Source organism: Oryctolagus cuniculus, chromosome 12 (assembly GCF_964237555.1).
Source record: "Oryctolagus cuniculus chromosome 12, mOryCun1.1, whole genome shotgun sequence".
In the NCBI taxonomy this organism is placed as follows: domain Eukaryota; kingdom Metazoa; phylum Chordata; class Mammalia; order Lagomorpha; family Leporidae; genus Oryctolagus; species Oryctolagus cuniculus.
In genome coordinates this window covers 16788856-16808496 of record NC_091443.1, presented here as the reverse complement: position 1 = coordinate 16808496, position 19641 = coordinate 16788856, and the positions used below count along the sequence as shown (strand labels likewise).

Genomic DNA, 19641 nt, shown 5'->3' with positions numbered 1-19641 from the left:
TAAGGCATACAAATTTCATATATGCTTCTTATACATAGATTCAGGAAAATCATGATATTTTCTACCCTAGACTTCCTACAGCTCATGCTCCCAACCTTCTTTCTCCTCCCTCTCCTATTACCATTCTTGTTATTTACAAAGATCTATTTTCAGTTAACTTTATAATCATAAGATTGATGCTACACTAAGTAAAGAGTTCAACAAATAGTATAAAAAAGAAAACACTTTCCCTCAATAGTCAAGACAAGGGCTGTAAAAAATCATTGAAGCTCAAAATGTCAATTTCACTATTTAACATTACCTTTTAGATACTCTGTTACAGATCAGGGAAAACATGATATTTGTCTTTTGGGGACTGGCTTATTTCACTGGCTTATAATGGCTTCTAGTTGCATCTGTTTTGTTTTTTCCAAAAAACAGGATTTCATTTTTTTTTACCACTGTATAGAATACCATAGTGTATATATACCATAATTTCTTTATTTAGTCATCAGTTAAGGGACATTTGAGTTGATTCTATAACTTAGCTATTGTGAACTGAGCTGCAATAAACACGTAATAAATCATATGCTGATTTCTTTTGGTTAGGGTAAATTTCCAGCAATGGAATGTCTGGGTCATTTGGTAGGTCTATATTCAGATTTCTGAGGTATCTCCGTTCTATCTTCCAGAGTGGCTGTTCCAGTTTACATTCCCACCAACAATGGATCAGGGTACCTTTCCCCCCACATCCTCACCAGCGTCTGTTGTTTGTCAATTTCTATATCATAACCATTCTAACTGTGGTGAGGTGAAACCTCACTTTGGTTTTTATTTGCATTTCCCTGATGGCTAGTGATCCTGAGCATTTTTTCAAGTGTCTGTTGGCCATTTGAATATCCTCTCTTGAAAAATACCTGTTCAATTCCTTTGCCCATTTCTTAACCAGATTGTTTATGTTGTTGTTTTTGAGTTTATTATGCTTTTTATAGATTTTGGATATAATCCTTTATCACTTGCATAGTGTGCAGATATTTTCTCCCATTCTGTTGATTTCCTCTTCAGTTTGCTGAGTGTTTCTTCTCAGTGCATAAACTTCTCAGCTGGGCAGATACCTTCAAACACCTGAAGATAGATTTGTTGTTTCCACCTTGCTGGTGGAAACATAGGTGGGATCTGTGAATCCGATGGGGACTTTTGACTCCACCCAGAGAGGAATGATTAAGTCAGATTTTACAGTGAAAAGCCTTATGAGGCAGCAAACTCTTTAATCCTGGAAATGTCCAATTTGAGATGAGAACCTTGATAAAATGATAGTGATGGCCTGGATCTGGTATTTCTTGATCGAAGTTATGAAGGCAGACATTTGGCTTAGACTGAAACAGAGAAGTTACTTTTCTGTAATGTCAGAATAATTCTGATTAGATCAGGGTCTAAGCACTTTTTCCCCCCTTGTATTTTTATAGAGGCACCAAAATGAACTATGACATCTTCTATTTCTTATTTTAAACATCTCAATTGCTAAAATAGGTTTTGGCTCTTGATATTTTCCCAACTCTTTGTTCTAAAATCTTATTTTTTTTCCCATTCTTCTTTCACATATATATGAAAGAATAGTTGCTTAAAGTAATTCAAGAAAGAGGGTTTCCAGGTCAAATTCAACTTGGAAACTGAATAATATATCCAACCTTGGAGGACCACAGGCACATAGATTATTAGACCTGATGGAGCCTAGTAGTTAATTACTTGAGTAACCTGTATTGCTCTTTAGCCAGCATTACTTAAATTTATTAGACCTTGGAAATTCATTTGAATAGCACTTGGAGACACCCACAGACACTCATACTCATGCATGTTGAGTATCAGGGCAGGAAATCAGTGTTTCTAGGAGTCTTTCTGATGTGTCTGCTTGTAATTGTACCTGAGAAAGCAGTCACAGGTCACTTGGATAGCACACACTGTCTTGATGGGCAGCAGAGCACTCTTGTTGAAATCCAGGCTCCCCCATCCATGGGAGGATGCCCAGGTGGCTAGGGAAGGGATGAGAAGAACAGCAGGAACATTGGGCATCACACCTGTCCAGGACAGACCAGGCTGGGGAACAGGAGGTGGTCGGCAAAGAGGTTTGCAGGGCACAGAGGTCACCTACCCCATTTACCAGAGCATGGGGGACCTGGTTATTTTGGGAAGACATTTCCATTAAAATAACTGGATATGTGAAAATCAGATACACATAAATGATCTCTTTAAGCGGCAGGTATTTGGCCTGGGGGTTAGGTTGCCCATGTACTATACCAGGGAGTGCCCAAGTTTAATACCCACCTCTCCTTTTGACTGAGGCTTCCTGCTAATGTTCCCCAAAAGTCAGCAATGATACCTCAAGTAATTGTGATCCTGCTACCTGTGTGAGAGTCCTGAACTGAGTTCCCAGTTCCCAGCTCTGGCATCAGGCTTTGTGAGAATTTGGGGTGTGAACCAGAGGATGGGAGCTCTCTCATTCTGTGTATCTCTCTGTCCCTTTTTTTAAATAAAACTTTTAAATCCCTTTAAGAGAACTTCTTTAAGCCACATTGTCTATAATTATACCTGAACATTTTTTTCTTTTACAGCACCTGTTTACTATGGTGTAATTACTTGAGATCTCTTTCATAAAAATTTTATTTTTCACTGGTCTGACAAAGATTGCCAATGATTTACCTTCTATCTCAGATATTCTTTCTTCTGCCTCACTAAGTCTGTTGATAAGACTTTCTACCACATTTTTATTTGACCTATTGAATTCTTCATTTCTAATATTTCATTTTGATTTCTCTTTTTTTTATTTTTATTTTTTTTTGACAAGCAGAGTGGACAGTGAGAGAGAGAGACAGACAGAAAGGTCTTCCTTTGCCGTTGGTTCACCCTCCAATGGCCGCTGCGGCCGGTGCGCTGCGGCCGGTGCACCACGCTGATCCGAAGGCAGGAGCCAGGTGCTTATCCTGGTCTCCCATGGGGTGCAGGGCCCAAACACTTGGGCCATCCTCCACTGCACTCCCTGTCCACAGCAGAGAGCTGGCCTGGAAGAGGGGCAACTGGGACAGAATCCGGTGCCCCGACTGGGACTAGAACCCGGTGTGCCAGCGCCGCAAGGTGGAGGATTAGCCTAGTGAGCCGCGGCGCCAGCCTCATTTTGATTTCTCTTTAAAATCTCAATTTCATGTGAAAAATTTCATTCATGTCATGTATAGTTTTCTTTAGTTCATGGATTTGCTTCTGATTGCTTTTGAGTAATCCTATGATTAATCTTTTAAATTCCATTACTGACATTTCATCGATCTTTCATCATCACATTCTGATGTTGATATACTTTGTGTTCCTTTAGGAGGATCTTGATGTTTTCCTTATTCTTGTTTCTTGAATTTCTTCATTGATTTTTAGTCATTTGTGGAGTTACTTGTTGGTTTTTGCCTCTTATGCCTTTTAGCCTTGCACTGTGCTTCTAAGGCTTAATGGAATGTCTTCACTTTCAGTGACTACCAAAAGGTATGTGCTGAGTGTGGCCAGGGAGTTCTGGTCAGTGCTCCATGGTGGGCAAATATCCAGGATAACACCCAGGTTAGGTGTAATAGATCTCCTCTTGTTAGCAGAAGTGGGGAATGGTCACCTCTGTTGGTATGGTCACCCCTCAGCTCCTCTCCTCCAAGCTGAGTTATGTCCGGGTTTTAGCCCCCAGTGGGTTCAACACTGATCTGCACCTCCATATGAACCACACAAATGATCTACGCAGTCCTCACTCAGCACAGTTCCTGCTGCTATGACTTGCTGCAGGCAACCAAGGTGTTTGGAACATGTGGGGATGCACCAGTGATTGCCCAGAGACCCAGCTACACCCTGCAATCTCTCTTGTAGCCCCCAAGTCCCCACAGTCTCAGCACACAAGCTCCCACAGTTACTGGGTGCAGAGACTTCCCTCCTTCCTGCCAGCCTTTCTGGTCAACAGAGAGGCAGATATTCCCCAAGCCAGCTCTGCCTCAGCGCCTTCAGCCCATAGCCTGTGGTACGTCAGGAGGCTGGGGCTGCCTCACAATCCTACGTGGGTGCCCAGCCACCTGTCAATCCTCCCAGCCAGGCTCAATGTCAGTGGGGATTGTAGATGTTTTTCTTCACTAGAATCTCTGGATCACAAGGGTATAAAAGAGCCACTGGTTGAGTGTTGCCCTCTACCTGCCACTGCTGCCAGTACAGCCGAGAGGCTGGTGTCCTGTCTTAGCTATTGCTGTGCACTGCACGAAGGCTTCTGCAGCTACTGCCCAAGCCCCATGTGCCTGCCCTTTCTCAGCCGGGCAGTGGGTGCCATTGTTGGGAGGATGGGGTGAGATAAACATGCCCCTTTCACTTCTACTAGGTCTGCAGGTAGCTCCTAGTAGCAACTAGCCCCTAGCCTCCAGTCCAGACTCATGCCACACTCTCCCTCCAGCTGTATCATCATGGATTTCTGCAGTCTGGTCTCCCCTCTGTGTCTAAGCTGCTGTCTGCTCCCGCCTTTGGCTGCTGTAGTCATGTGTTGTGTCTGTGTTCATTCTGGACGTCTGCACTTTCCACACAGGTCCATGGCATTCTTCTTTGTTTTGCAGAATTTCCAGTGAGGTTTTCTCTCTAATTCTCCCCTGAAAGTGTACTTCCTACTGCTAGCCTAGCACAGTACAACGTTCCCTATTCCACCATCTTGTAATACGCCTCCCTCCCTCTTTTTTTTAATGGTCATATTCTTCTGGTGCACATACATTTCTTTAGAACACAAAAAACTTACGGTTTCTAACAAGAACTGGACTGAAAGTAGTGCAATAAAAATGGAAAGAAAATCCACTTGGACTTTAAAATGCCCAGCAGACATTAGTCTTTTGGATTCAGCAAAAGATTTGATGCCAGAAACTAAAGTTAAACTAATGAAATTATGTATCTGAAATGCCACTATAATTATGGTATATCTGTGTTTTTTAAAAAAGCAAATCTGAATTTGTGAAATAGTGCCAACTTAATAAGGATTATTTGTATCTAAAGTTTTCTTCCTGAAATGTGATATTCTACATTGAAAGACCAGTTTAATAGGCCTAAAATAATGTCGAATATGATCCACAATGGACTTGTTAAAGCAAGCTCCTCTGCCTTCATTATTCTGGACTCTACCCTAAGAGTGACAGGGTCTGCTGTGTATCTTCCAGTTAGGGCTGTAGGACTCTTCCCTGAAAATGAAAAGTAGAAAAGTAAATTGCAAGGCCCTCTGGATGGGCATCACCACCAAAATTCCCTGCGATTATCCTTATGCTTTTGGGTTAGGTTTTGTACTCCTTAGAAGCAAGTTATTATTGAATAAGGTGCTCCAGTGGTCCACTAGAGAGTGGCCCCTCCACAGACAGGTGCAGCCCCTACCATAAGCATGCCCCTGTCCTCTGAACAACTTGGCAAGGTGAGGGAACCCTTAGGCCAGTTCATGGTTTAAAGGTTCTCTAGGGCAGTGAGGTCAGAATGTCAGCCTTGACTTCATTCTTTTTTTTTTTTTTAAGATTCATTTATTTATTTGTGAGGCAGAGTTACAGAGAGATGGGGAAAGACAGAGACATCTTCCATCTGCTGATTCACTCCCCAAATGGCTGCAACAGCCCCAGGGTTGATGCCAGGAGCCAGGAGCTTCTTATGGGTCTCCCACATGGGGCCCAAGTACTTGGATCATTTTCTAATGCTTTCCCAGGCTCATAAGCAGGGAGCTTGGTTGAAAGTAGACCAGCTGGGGGGCTGGCGCCATGGCTCACTTGGCTAATCCTCCACCTGTGGTGCAGAATCCCATATGAGCGCTGGGTTCTAGTCTCGGCTGCTCCTCTTCCAGTCCAGCTCTCTGCTGTGGCCTGGGAAGGCAGTGGAGGATGGCCCAAGTGCTCGGGCACCTGCACCTGCATGGGAGAACAGGAAAAAGCATCTGGCTCCTGGCTTCAGATTGATGTAGCTCTGGCCATAGCGGCCATTTAAGGGGTGAACCAATGAAAGGAAGACCTTTCTCTCTGTCTCTCCCTCTCACTGTCTGTAACACTACCTGTCAAATAAATTTAAAAAAAAAGTAAAACAGCTGGGACTCAAACTGGCACCCATGTGGAATGCTGGCATTACAAGAGGTGGCATAACCTGCTATGCCACGATGCCAACCTCTTGACTACATTCTGATAAGCTCCTGATGTTGAAAAATATTATGTACTCTATGATTTCATTGAAGCAGAAGCATACATATGAACAAAAATTATGTGCATATGGCAAAACATGACAGCATTTCTGTTAGGATAATGAGATTGTAGGTGACTTAAAACTTCAACATTTGATGCCCCCCCACCTTTTCCTTTTGCCTTTAGCATGTAGATTTTTAAATAACTAATTTTAATTGCATTTTTCTAGTTCACAAGCAATGCATGAATGTATTCCACTGTAAAATGATAAATCAGAACATGTAGACATAGGAACAAAATCAAGAAAGTTTCTCTTTACCTCTCTCTACCTCTTAGAAATAATTCCTATAACTCTTAGCTGTTATGGTCATGGCTCTTTTTTTATCAGATACTCAGTATTTGAAGGATAATAAGCAGGACACATCTTGGCTTCCCAGAGTCTCTCCTGAATCCTGAGCTTAGTCCAGTCAGTGATAATCAAGAACACTACATTTTGAAGAGAGGTGCTAGGGCTGTGTACACAGGAGTTACCACAACAGAGCCAATGCCAGCCATGAGCCTCAGTCCACCAGGAGCCTCTAGGGTATGTGGAAGGAAGGAAGACTGAGCACTGATGCATGAAGCTGTCTTTGAAGAGAGTCAGAAGGCTGACGGATAGGGGGAGAGAAATGCTCTCTTGGGGAGTAGCACCCCCACTTTGCCACACACATGTTACAGCTGCTGGTAGATGGGTTTGATTCCTGGCCAATGCACCAAGATGTTACAGCTGATTTGAACCCTGGGAACTTGTTCTATCCACAACAAAATATGAGGCAGATGAACAAACCTAGAAGGCAATCTTTAGCAAAAGACTTTTACTGAAAAGAGCAGAGAGAGGTTGAAAGAGCAGAGAGAAAGCTCCGGGAAAAGCAGCCAGGAGGGGCTTCTTCAGAAGGAAACAGCCATTGAAGGGAAGTGACCTGGGGGTTTTGTGCCAGTTAGAAAGTTTGTACAAAGTCCTTTAAGAAAAGCATTTCTTGTATGGTGAGCTCATCGTGCCTTCTTATCGCTGATTCCTCCAATTTGGTTGTGACTGTTACAGGACAGAGAACAAGTTCTATGTTGGGCCTGTCAGGACTGTGAGGGAACTATTTGTCTTTACTATACTTCTGAGACTGGTCACAGGCAATTCTAGCTACCTGGCCTCCTGGGTGACCTTGGCACCAGAGCCTGCTTTTCTCCTGACTAACCAACAAAATTCTTTATATGTCTCTTATCATCACACTTGCTTTCTAGCTCATACTAGTTTCCCAGCTAGGCTAAGAAAATCTACATTTCAGGAAGGGCCCCTTTGTTCTCACTACCCTTTTATCATTCCTGCTCTGACTCCTTTTCCATTTATGTGAGGCTGTTCCTACTGCTGTTGGGTGAAGAAAGCTGCCCCAGTGTTGCCACCAAAAATAGAGTGGCTCCTGAGGTATGTGGAGTGATAATGGATTAAACAACGAGGGTGCACCTGAGTTTTCTGGCACCAAATTGTCTTATGGAAAAAAAGTAAGTGAATGCCAATTATAGTCTTGGTCTGGAGCTGTGCTCTGGGGACTATGACCACAGTGGAAGGAGGGGTACGTGGGGCTGAGAGTTCACTCCCAGAGACGAACTGAGCAGGTGTCCTCAAAGGAGTCAACCCGGGGAGGCAGGAGGCAGAGGCCACAGGGGTCCCTATGGAAGCTACACGCATCTCTCAGAGGACAGATGCCATTAGTCTGCACCTGCTCTCAGCTTTCCATGGAGAGGGAGTAGCCCCGGAAGCTGGTGTGGTTTAGTCATGTGAAAGCAGAGTGGGGGAATAACACTGAGATGGCCAATTAGAGGAGGCAGGGACTGTGTCGTCTACCTTCTTTGATACGTCCTAGGTTGCCTCTAACGCTATAGAGTGGTAGGGTAGGTAATGAACACTCACAGAAACATCTCAGCAATTATTATAGGGAATGAAGGCGGGAAAGAGGTGGGAATAAAGGAGGTTAATCTTGGAAGGGAGGAAACAAGGAGAAGACAATGAAGACGCCATTAAGAAGTTAACGTGACTGCCCATCCTAGCACACCATGGGCCCTGCAGTCAGAGACTAGGAAGATTATTTAAAAATGGAAAAAGATTTGAAATATTTATAGAAACAGAAATATTAGGATTTCATGACTGACAGACTGCAAAGGGTAAGTACCAAATGATGACTTAGAAGATTCAACTTAATGCTGGAAGCAAAGTCAGGCCCTAGAGGCTAACAGAACATAGCCTCTGGTTACCGGTAGACATGGGGACCTTGGGGTTGGACATTTCTGCGGACTAAATTGTGTTCCCCTCAAATGTATTTGTTGAAGACACGATCCCACTGATATCGGAGATGACCCCCTAAAATCTATACGAACATGTGGCTCCTTAAAGTTCCCCAGAAGCGCCATCTGGGATGATGCACATGTTACCAGAATTTGGGTTGCCATACAACATCACCATATGCTTATTAATAAATCCCCAATATTAATAAGCCTGAGAGGGTTTTTGCCTAATATTTAGAGAAGAATTCTAAATACCAGCATAAAGAAACAAGGCTGCATGGTATATCTTAAGGTTTTATTTAGTGTGAAAGATGCATAGGAGAGTGAGAGCTTTATTTAAGAGAGAGAGGTAAATCTGGGTTCATACCGAGCACCAGGAACCTGTCTCTTTTACTGTCTAAATATACATATATATATATATATATATTTAATAAGATTGAATGCATGAAAAAGAAACCACCCCAGGTAGGAAAGTATTCAGATGGGACACAAGCAAATATTAGCATTTCCTCCTTTGACACCTTTTCCTTTCCAAGCTTTGCCTCTCCACAGTAATGCACTTTTATTTTATTTTATTTTTTATTTTTGACAGGCAGAGTGGACAGTGAGAGAGAGAGACAAAGAGAAAGGTCTTCCTTTTGCCGTTGGTTCACCCTCCAATGGCCGCCGCGGCTGGCGCATCGCGCTGATCCGATGGCAGGAGCCAGGTGCTTCTCCTGGTCTCCCATGGGGTGCAGGGCCCAAGGACTTGGGCCATCCTCTACTGCACTCCCGGGTCACAGCAGAGAGCTGGTCTGGAAGAGGGGCAACGGGGATAGAATCTGGCGCCCCGACTGGGACTAGAACCCAGTGTGCCGGTGCCGCAAGGCAGAGGATTAGCTTACTGAGCCATGGTGCCAGCCAGTGATGCACTTTTACTTGCCATGTCTATAACTGTTTCTCTGTCATCTTCCCTGGTCCTTATTCTGGAATGTTCCCTGCTGGCAGCTGGTCAACAGTGCAAAGTGATGGCGGGGGCAGATGGTGACAGATCCCAAGAAACCCCTTCCTGTTCAGAATGTGCCTTCTGCCCTCTGTGGGCCTCCTTCAGGTTCACTTCAGCCCTGCCCTCCCCAGAACCCTTCTTCCTCCTTTGTGGAATGCACAATGATGGGGCCAGATTTCCTGGGGGCAAGGAGCTTCTCCAGTCTTTCTCCGTTACAGGGATTATCTAATTGTTACCAGGAAATAAGTGATGAGGCCTGCGAGTGGGGACTGAGGACGGGAATATGACCCTTGTCCTGAGGCCCAGAGGATCCCAAAGACAGGTTGGGGTAGGGGAAGGGTGGAGAATGCAAATGTACAGAGAGCAGAGCTACCTGTCTGAGCTGTGTGTACCTGGACCGGCCTCAGAAACACAAGTTAAATTTGCAGCGAGACAGCAGTGAAATGGCTTTTTGATTAAGAGCTGCAGTCATGGTGTGTAATAAAGCCTTTTGGGAAAGAAGGAAAAATAAATAGGAAGAATGATTTCAGTCTAAAGCTTAAGTAGGAGACTTCATTAGCAAACCTATCTTGTTGAAAATCAAGTCTCTTCCATGTGCCAAGCTCTGTTGGAAATGCTCCAGGCACGGTGCTGGGGCTGCCCATTTCCCAACAATCTGGCAGGCTCAGTTCCTCAGAGAAGTGCATGCCAGCACAGGCATATTTTTAGCTTAAAACTAAATATGTATAATGCAGGGTCTGTTTGGGCATCCATGTGACGTTTTGCATCTTGGTTTGTGCTTTGACATTCAGGTGTTTTTGTCTTGTGTAACACAGTGTGATGTTAGAGCCAAAATGGATTGAAAATAACCCCGGAGGGAAGTGAAAGCCTAGCGTGATGCTGGATGTTGAGCAAACACGCTTTGCTAAGCCTTTTGGTGAAGGTATTGCTCGCTGAGAGGCTGGAGGAGCAAGACAAATGGATCTTCCGGGGAATGGAAGGCTCCTGGTGAACGTGGAGCATCCATGTCAGGTGTATTTGGAGTCCTGCTGGCAGTGAGAGGAAGTCATTACCTGGTCCCCTTGAATAAATCTCCTTGCAGCTGGCTCCCCGCTGGGCAGTGAGTGAAGCATTGAAACACCAATCAAGCTACTTCTCTCCCAGAGGAGAAAGCAGCGGGGACTTGGCCCAAGGAAGAACATGCCAGCCTTTGAAGTTCTGCTGGGAAGAGCGCCCCACTGGCCTCATCTCCACTCTTGAAATGCTCAGATGTGCGCAGCACTGTCAGCAGTGCTGTTGTCACATAGTCCAGTAAACAACTTTATCACTTGGGTCAAGCCTAACTAATAATGGATTTCTTTTCCCCCTCTCGATGTCCAAAACATAGAAAGAGAGGCCATCCCACTGAGCTCCCCTTCCTGGTGGACATGGATTGGGGCGGCTGAGTCCCTGCTGCCAGTGTGCATCTGGTGTATCTCATCGTTTTCTCTTCAGAGCCCTTCCTGACCAGGGCATCCTCCCTGAACTCCAACCAGGGCCAGCTCTTTGTGCAACAACTCACAGCCCTAAACCTGCTTTTTCAAATGTTTTCTTTAGCAAAAAACGATTGCTTCCAGAGCTGCACTGCTGTCCGATGTAGTAGCTTCCAGCCCCTGTGGCTACTGAGCCTTGAAATGTGGAAAGCTCCAACTAAGGTGTGCTGTGAATAAAAAATCCATGCTGGCTTTCATGATTTAGTTTAAAAATATATAAAATATTCCACTGAAAGTTTGTATTTATGATGTGATAAATAGTATGTTGATGACTTTGGGTTAAAATATATTATTAAGCTTCTTCTTACTTGTTTCTGATTATATTTTTAAAAATGTAGTACTGGAAATTTAAGGTTACATATAAGTGTATTTCAAATGTTCATGGAAAAATAGAAATAAATATTAGCTTATTTTGTTGCAAAAAATGTTTGAAACCCATGCATGTGAGGAGTCTTCAAAAATTTTATGAAAAAATGAAATGTTTATTATGAAAACCTATGCATGAATTTAAAAAAAACCTGTTTGAAGTATTGTAGTAGTGGCTTTCAATGTATTTCTACTGGCTGGGTGGTACTCACATTTTGTGTAAGTGCCGATGAGAAGCCAAGTTCCTTCATATTCCCAGAATTTGATGCTTAAAGGGTGGGAGTAAATATTTCAGGCTTTGCTCTAGATCAGCTGTAGGCATAAATAAATGAATAGAAGTGTCTTCAGTCCAATAGAACTTTATCTACAAAAAACAGTGGTCTGCTAGATTTGTCCTGGGGACTGTAATTTACTGTCTCCTGGTCTACTGAAAGGGGGAATTTTGCCTGGATTAATACACTTTGGACTGGAAAATCATGTTTTCCATTAGTGGAACTCCTACTCTTTGTATCTTAAGGAGTTAAGGGCTTTTTCAGGGATCTTATGGTATATGCAAATATCTTTGAATGTGTTAATTCTTTGTTGGATTATCATAATCAGACCAGCAGATGATGAAGACAGGATCTAAAACACTAGAGCTGGCATTTAATATGATCCCTTCCCCTATTCTTCTCTCTCTCTTCCCAGTAAGTTGGAGTTTATATCCTGTGAGGTTACTTAGTGAGAAAACTACAGTCAGCACTGGCATTATCCTGAGTTGATCAGTTCTTCTGAAGCTCTGTTGGGGGAATGCATATGGATTTGGAAGGCAGAAAAATATACCAAAACATCATCTCTGTATCTTACAGGTGGTAACTTTTGTCAGACTCCTTAACAAGCTTCAGTTTTCTCATCTGTTTAACAGAGATAATATGATCTGCCTTGTTGTTTTTGGACAATAATAGATAACATCCATATCTGTATCTATGTGGCACATAGTATATAGCAGATGTTCAGTAAGTTGCTGTTTTTTTGAATCATTTTCATTGAAATGGAAAAAGAGAGAGAGAAAGAGAGAGAGAAAGAGAGAGAGAGAGAAATGGAGAGAGATCTTGTGTCCATTAGGTTTACTCTCCAAATGACCACAACAGCTGGGCTGGCCCAGGTTGATGCCAGGTGCCAGGAACTCAACCTGGATTTCTCAAACGGATGGCAGTACTTGAGTAATTATCTTCTGACTCCCAGGGTGTGCACTAGCAAGAAACTGGATTCAAGTTCCAAAGGAGCTGGAACTTGAAACAGGCACTCTAATATGAGATGCATGTGTCCCAAGTAGTGACTTAACTGCTGCATCAAATGCCCACCCCATAAATGAATTTATTAATGCTGTGTCATTACCAACTTCCACAAGTAGGCAGTATATGTAGCAATTAAAAATTTAATATCATAGCGTTAGAGTTAAGGCATTTGGATTTTCACACCACAGCAAACTAATCACACAACCTGGGAAAGTCTGTTTCCTTCTCCAAATCCTGCTTGCACAGTTGGTATGCTAATGTCCGTCTCAGAAAGTGGTATGACAGGTTGTTGGGGTCATGTGTGTGGAGACCTTCTCAGTGTCCAGATATTGTGAGTAATGTGATAGAGTGATTCTGATGGAGTCTGAACGCTCATGTCAATACCTGGGCTTTGCTCCTTTTCGGGGTTGGTATCCCTGAGACAGCAGTGGCATCCACAAAGAACTTCTGGGTTTGGGATCCCCCAGAGAAAGGTCTGTTTTTTGTGGAATCGCTCTTGGAAAGGCAGGTTTGCATCTGAAACATGGCCAGGTATCGCAGAGGCAGTGTTGAGATACTCAGCATTTCCCCTGACATTGACTCGGTGGACAGCATGTGTCACAGTGAAATGAAAGGTTTGCATTTCTGTGAAGGCTTGCAGTAATGTCTGTGATGCCTCGCGTAGACCAGACACCGTTATGGTTTGTTTCTCTAAAATTCAATGACCAGGACTGACATTTTGCAAACATGTTCAGCTATTTTCAAAAATGATAAATGCCAAGAAATTTAAGTAGTTTTTCTGGAATCTGTTATTTACCATTTTGTGTTTTTTTTTTTCTTTTTTGCCCCAAGAAATGTGTTCAGATGAGAAATCAGAGAATCCTATATTACCTTCTTGAAATTTTTAAGTCTGTTCTAGAATTTATGGAGCTGTTTTATTCATAAATGTAGTTCTGGTATCTAATTATAGCTTTGTAGAGAGAACTTTGCTGTGACTGTTTTTGTGTAACTTCTCATATCCATGGCCAGGGAAGGAAAAATGCCATAATCCTTATAATTATCACACAGTAGGCTGTTGCTGCTGAATTTTTTAAGTCCTTTGGAACCAGAACTGCAATCCTTTCAGGGACTTCTCTTATTGACAAAGCAACACTAAGTAAAGGCTATGCAGCATGGATTCCACATGCCAAGGGGAATATGTTAGTATTCACAAGTCATGATAAGAATTCAGGTTGGGGGAGGCACACAGTGAGGGAAATTTTCACTCTATCACTGTGATTTTATTATTTTCATTTTATTTGAAAGGGAGACACACACGCATAGAAGGAGACATATATAGAGAGGGGGAGGGAGAGAGAGAGATAGTTGTAGAAAGGTCTTCTGTCTACTGGTTCACTCCTCAAATGGCAGCAATAGCTGGCCCAGGCTTAAGCCAAGAGCATAGACTTCAGTCTTGGGCTCCCAAGTAGGCAGCAGGGACCCAAGTACTTAAGCCATACCTGCTATCTCCCAGGGTGTGCATTAGCAAGAAGATGAATTTGGAAGCCACAACTTGAACCTAGGTACCCCAATACAGGATGTGAGCATTCTAGATGGTGTTCTAACCACTGTGTCAATTGCCTGCCCCTTATAACTATTCTGTATTTGTGTATAGCTACACAAATCACACCTCACTGGAAATACAAGAAAATCCCATTCTTTCCTCTTACTTTCCTTAGAAAAGAGATGGCCTGATTTCCAATCCTAGCTCTCAAGCTCCCCCAAACTTTAAGAGTGAGGGACTTTAGGAGTCTGTGTTAAGAAGCCATCTCTGAGAAATCTCCAGAGAAGTACAGTTGGGGATGACACAGCCAGAGTTTTATATAGTGGCCCAGTACACAACATTGATGATCGGCATAATGGACCAACCCTGTGATGTAATAGATGGACATACTAAGCCTCTGATTCATTAAAAATGTGAAAAAAAAACTTTAATAAGATCTCAAATAAAATTGTACATAATGGTTGGTCATTTAACAGATGCATGTACCTGCATAATATAAGCTAAAATGAACTTTCTGATTTCTAGAAATAAATGGTAATGAACTTTGTGCAGATACACAAAGATCCTCAAGCCATGTTCTTTTGAATAATGGAATCTAATTTTACTAAGTCCGTACCCCAGGATACTCCCCAGACACCAGGTGCCATAACACATGTGTCTCTGTATTTCAGGTTGGGTTTCCCGATGATGATTGTGTCCTGCACTGTCGCGATGTGCTATCTCCTCGTTGCGCACGTTGTGGTGGGATGGAATTAATAGGTATCCGTCACCTGAAGACTAAGGGAAACCTGATCCATCTCCAACACCTGTCAGAAAACCTCCCCAAGATCACTCTCTGGAGAAGAAAAAGTGCTTACCATGGAGATGCTGCACAGTGGAGTAGACTCGGCGTTTATGCTCATCCGGGTGAATGCTGGCAAATCACGACCTCCTCTCATGTGACTTTTTCCCAAGAACAAAAGATAGGAAATACAACATAACTTGCTGAAGATTCCCTTACAGTAAAATGTGATCAAAAACACTTCTTGCTTTTCTTGTTAAGACAAGACACAATTTCACTCAAAATGGCTTGTTCTCATTAATTGTCCCTTTTCCTGAGGCTAACATGTATCCAATTATTCTTCTTGTGATCTCTTTTCTGTTAAAATAATCAGCATTCAAACTGTATGCCCCCCACCCACAAAGATAGACTCTTAATAGGAAACAGTATACCATTTGTAAGGAAATATTTTATATATTAAAAAAATAAACTGTTCCTTGAGTAAAGCTGTTGGAATTGATTAGTTTCCTTGTTTTTTCAATAGTTTGCATTACATTAAATTACATTTTATTCATTTATATTTTTCTCTGCAGTTTTACAGTCATTAATTAGAAGTCCATAATTTGATTTACAGAAGATCATAAGTGTGCTTTAAATGGCATTTAACAGCCTACAGTAATAATTTTCCACTTCGAACATGATGCATGCTATTTTCATTTATTACACAGAACTGTGGTCAATCCATTCAGCCCTGCTCTGTTGGCAGGACTCTAGTGGTGCAGTCAATGCTTATTAAATGCAGTTCTTTTGCAAGCACCCCACATTAAGCCGGAATATTGAGAACAAAGAGCCAGAGGAAGTTCTGTGCTTCAGTTAACATCCTGTCTGCTCTGCCTCGTCGAGGCTGTGGTTATGCCCCAGAGGAAGAACCTCTTGTGGAGTTTTCCACCGTCTATGCAGGATATCTTGAGAAGGAAATGTTTGCTGGGGTCTGTGTTCCGAGTGATCTTTGTGTAGAATCTGATTTCAAAAGGTTTAATATGCTAGGGGCACAAAGAACTGGAATGTCAGAGACTTTTCTCATCCCCTTTTTGTCACTGGCACCCTCAGGGAGGGTGTGCCCTCTGTACAGGTAAGTTTGTGTTTGTAGAGTGGCAACCTGCTTCCTTCCTGAAAAGCTGGGAGAGTTTATGAAATTATGACCTGAATTCAGGAGCCATCTTTGAATTCCTCAACAGCAAAGGCGACCTGCAACTCCATTTGTATTTTAAAATCTGATCCTGGGCACTATCTCATGAATCTCCATGTGCACCTGCTCTTGTGGCTGGGAAGAGCCTCCTGTCTGTGCAGAAAAGAGGCTTCCGACCAGTCCATCTCTTCATCTTTACCTCGCCTCCCTAATACCTCTACGACCCTGAGCCCTTGCACTAAAAGGCGTTGTTTTCCTCTTCTGCCCACATCTGAGAATGCCTGGAGGCAGCATTCATGTCTTCCTTTCGTCCAGTTGCTTCTTCCAGCTCATGTCTGCCTTTTCTTCCTTTAATGTCTCCTGTCCTTTAATACCCGAGCTCGATCACAACATTTCCTGCCTCTCCCAAGTTCCGCAGTCCTTCCTTCTCATTTTAAAATCTGTTAGCTTCTGACTCATTTCTCCCTCTGCCTCATCCCACATTCAGCCTCTTGACATTCAAACCAAGGCTGCATAGTTCTTTGGTCTCATTTATTCCCTCCACCTGCCTTGTACGTCCACCTTTGTATCACACCCTGAGCATCATCCCAGGTGGCTGCACTTTCAGTTTGTTCATTTCAGATGCCTTCCTCTGATCCTTCTGACGCTTGCAATCACTTACTGTGGATGGTCATCTAAAATAAGTCGTCTCCTCACTGACTCCTCAAATTCACAAGTCCCTCCTCTTTTTCCAAGTTTCCATGTCATTTCCTTCTTAGTGTAGCTTTCTATATCTGCTCTTAAATTTAAAAATCTACCGACAAACTAGTCGTTATCCACATTTCTGCCCACGCATCCAAGCACCTGAATATTGCGGAGGTAAATCATTACACTGGGGTGATGGGTTTTACCTTAAATAACAATCACAAGCATTAACTGAGTCTTTGAAACTGCCTTTCTCTCTGGAAACAGATGGCAGCTCAAGTAGGTAGCTAAAAGGGAATTTAACCATGGGTACTTCAGCCCTCCAGAGTTGTGAGAGTTGACACCTGTAGCCTTCTGAGAATGCGGGAAAGGGGTCAGTTCCCAGGAGCTTGAGATGCAGGGTATAGTGGGGAGAGGAACCCAGACAAGTGCTGAGGGTGGAGCCAGCTTCCATCATTCCCAGGGGAGGATGCCATGGAAATCATCTTAATGTTTATTTCTTTTCTTCCTGTGATTTCCAACTCTGTCCTTCCATTGGCTGACCCAGTCAGGTGCCAGAGGATAAGAGAAAGTGTTTATATTGTCCAGAACAGATCAGGAAGAGGAAGATGCGAGCAAGTAGGGGAGAAGAGGAAAGATATTCAGCTCATTCTCCAGTTCTGCTCCTTCTCAGATGGAAAGCTCACGTCTGAGTAAAGGAGGTGGTGGAAATGCCCTTAGCCTTCTTGTCATCAAGAGGTAATGAAAACTTGTCCTTCCTCCCCTCTGAACTGACTCCAGGTTCAGCAGATGAACAGCCCAGTGCTTGTTAAATAATGTTTCCCAGTGTCGGCCAAAGACATCATTGAAGAAAGTAAATGTGGCTTTGCAAGGAGTGCTGGGCTGTCATCATCAGTGCTCTCTGTAGGAATTTTTCCCACACTTTGTCCGGGAGCCCCTAAGTGTCATAAGGATCATGAATATACACATCTTGAGTCTGAATACACCATAGAAAGCCAGTTGTAGAGTCCACTTGCCCTTCTACTCCACATGAGGAGTCTGTCCTCCTTGGCTTGCATTAGTAGCTGTGTCTTACCTTTGACACCCATTCATGTGCAGCCAGGAGGTTAGGTGGCAAAGCCACCATGGGGGCACATTGTGGGTCTTCAACTTGTGCAGGCCCAGTGTCCCAAATGCAACAACTTCAGAACAGGAGGTAATGTGAGTGTCCAATGTAAAAATTCAGCGGATAAGAGAGTGCACTTGGCTTGTGATGCACAGCTCAGTTGGTTTGGTTACTTCATTTCCCAGTCAGATCTTTCCTGCTTCCCAGGGCCAAGTGCCAGCTGTGAGCAGTTATTTTTTTTTTTAAAGTTTTTTCCCTCCCTCCCTCCCTATTTCTTCCCTCTCTCCTTCCCTATTTCTTCCCTCCCTCCCTTCCTTCCTTCTTCTCTCTCTCTCTCTCTCCCTCCCCCTCCTTTCTCTCTTTGAAAGGCAGAGTGTTGGGAGGGAGGGAGAGGGAGAGGGGGGAGTGGAGAGAGAGAGAGAATCTTCCATCTGCTGTTTGACTCTCCAAATGACAACCAGGCCAGGCTGAAGCCAGGAGCCAGGAACTCCCATATGGGTCTCCCACATAGCTGGTGGGGCCTAAGCACTTGGGCCTTTCATTGCTGTCTTCCCAGGTGTATTAGCATAAAGGTGGATTATTAGCAGTGCAGATGGGACTCAATGTGGCACTCTGATATGGGATGCTGGTATCACAGGTGGTAGCTTACCTTGCTGTGCCACGTTGCCAGCCCCTGTGAGCAGATTTTAAAGTGGAGTTTCATAGTCAGAACTAGAAGGCCAGGACTTCACCTGCATTCTGAGACTGCCCTGTGATTCTTCTGTTGAAGGTCACTAACATCTCCCTGCATTGTCTGTCTGCCGTAGACACTCTGGATGGTTTCAGCTGTGCTGGATTCTTTCATGGGAGGTTTGCACAGTGACATGAATCTGCTCAGGAGCATTTACTTAATGTGAGCCCCTCAAATCTTGTGACTTTAAGAAATTACCTGCTAATGGGCCAGAACAATTGATCCAATATGTTAGATGTTACATACAAAATAGAAACTGACCACCATGAATTGTGGTTTTCTCTTATTGGTAATTAGTACAAAGCATAACAGTTTGTCTCTCACCTCACCTCTGTAATGTTAAGTCATTGATTGGAACTTATCTCTAAAATTCTAATCAGGGCACTGTATTTCTTTCGTTTTACTATCTTGGTCTGAGGGTGGGGAACTTCCTGACTTACTAGAGAACAGAGGTAAGGGTTTGTACATTTTTTTGACAGCTCAGTACTTATTCTAGAAATCAGCACAGGATGGATTCACTCATCCATGAGATCAGCTGTTACATGGCTTTAGCTAGAGAATACACCTTTCACTTGACCTCCAGAAAACTTCTGCTGTGTCTCACGGACCAGAGGCTATTTTGAGTCTCTGTGGATCAAGGAATATTCAGAACTGCTATCTAGTTCACGGTCTACCTTGATATTTCTTTTCACCAATGCAGAAGTTGCCTGTAAATGGCCTCTGGTCCCTCTGGGGAAGGTGGATGGGAGGAATACTAAAAAAATCTTTGGCTATGTTGAAGAATCATTTTTTTTTCTCAGAGGCACTTGGCTTCCTTTCAATCAGGGCCTAACAATGCTAGAAACATCCTTGGATCTGGGAAGTGGCTTGGGTTGTTGATCTCTCTTACGATGACTTGAGATAAGCCTCCTTGTGCCAGACATATTCCCTCCAGCTGTATATGTCAAATTGCTCATATAATCCATTACTATGACTTTATGATCAATTTGCTTTTTGGCCTAGATCTCTGAAGTTCACCATGGTAACTGT

The 19641-nt window shown here is 43.3% G+C and overlaps 1 protein-coding gene across 2 annotated transcripts in view; it reads left to right on the top strand.

Annotated features, from left to right (window-relative positions):
* The window catches only part of OCA2 (OCA2 melanosomal transmembrane protein), a 370248-nt gene extending 354838 nt beyond the window's left edge, over positions 1-15410 (top strand). For both annotated transcript variants that reach the window (XM_017348348.3, XM_008269748.4), the window contains one exon: positions 14816-15410. In XM_017348348.3, the coding sequence (XP_017203837.1) occupies positions 14816-14900 (85 nt within the window). In that variant the 3' untranslated portion in view covers positions 14901-15410. The remainder of the gene's footprint in view (positions 1-14815) is intronic.
* Positions 15411-19641: the final 4231 nt, after the last annotated feature.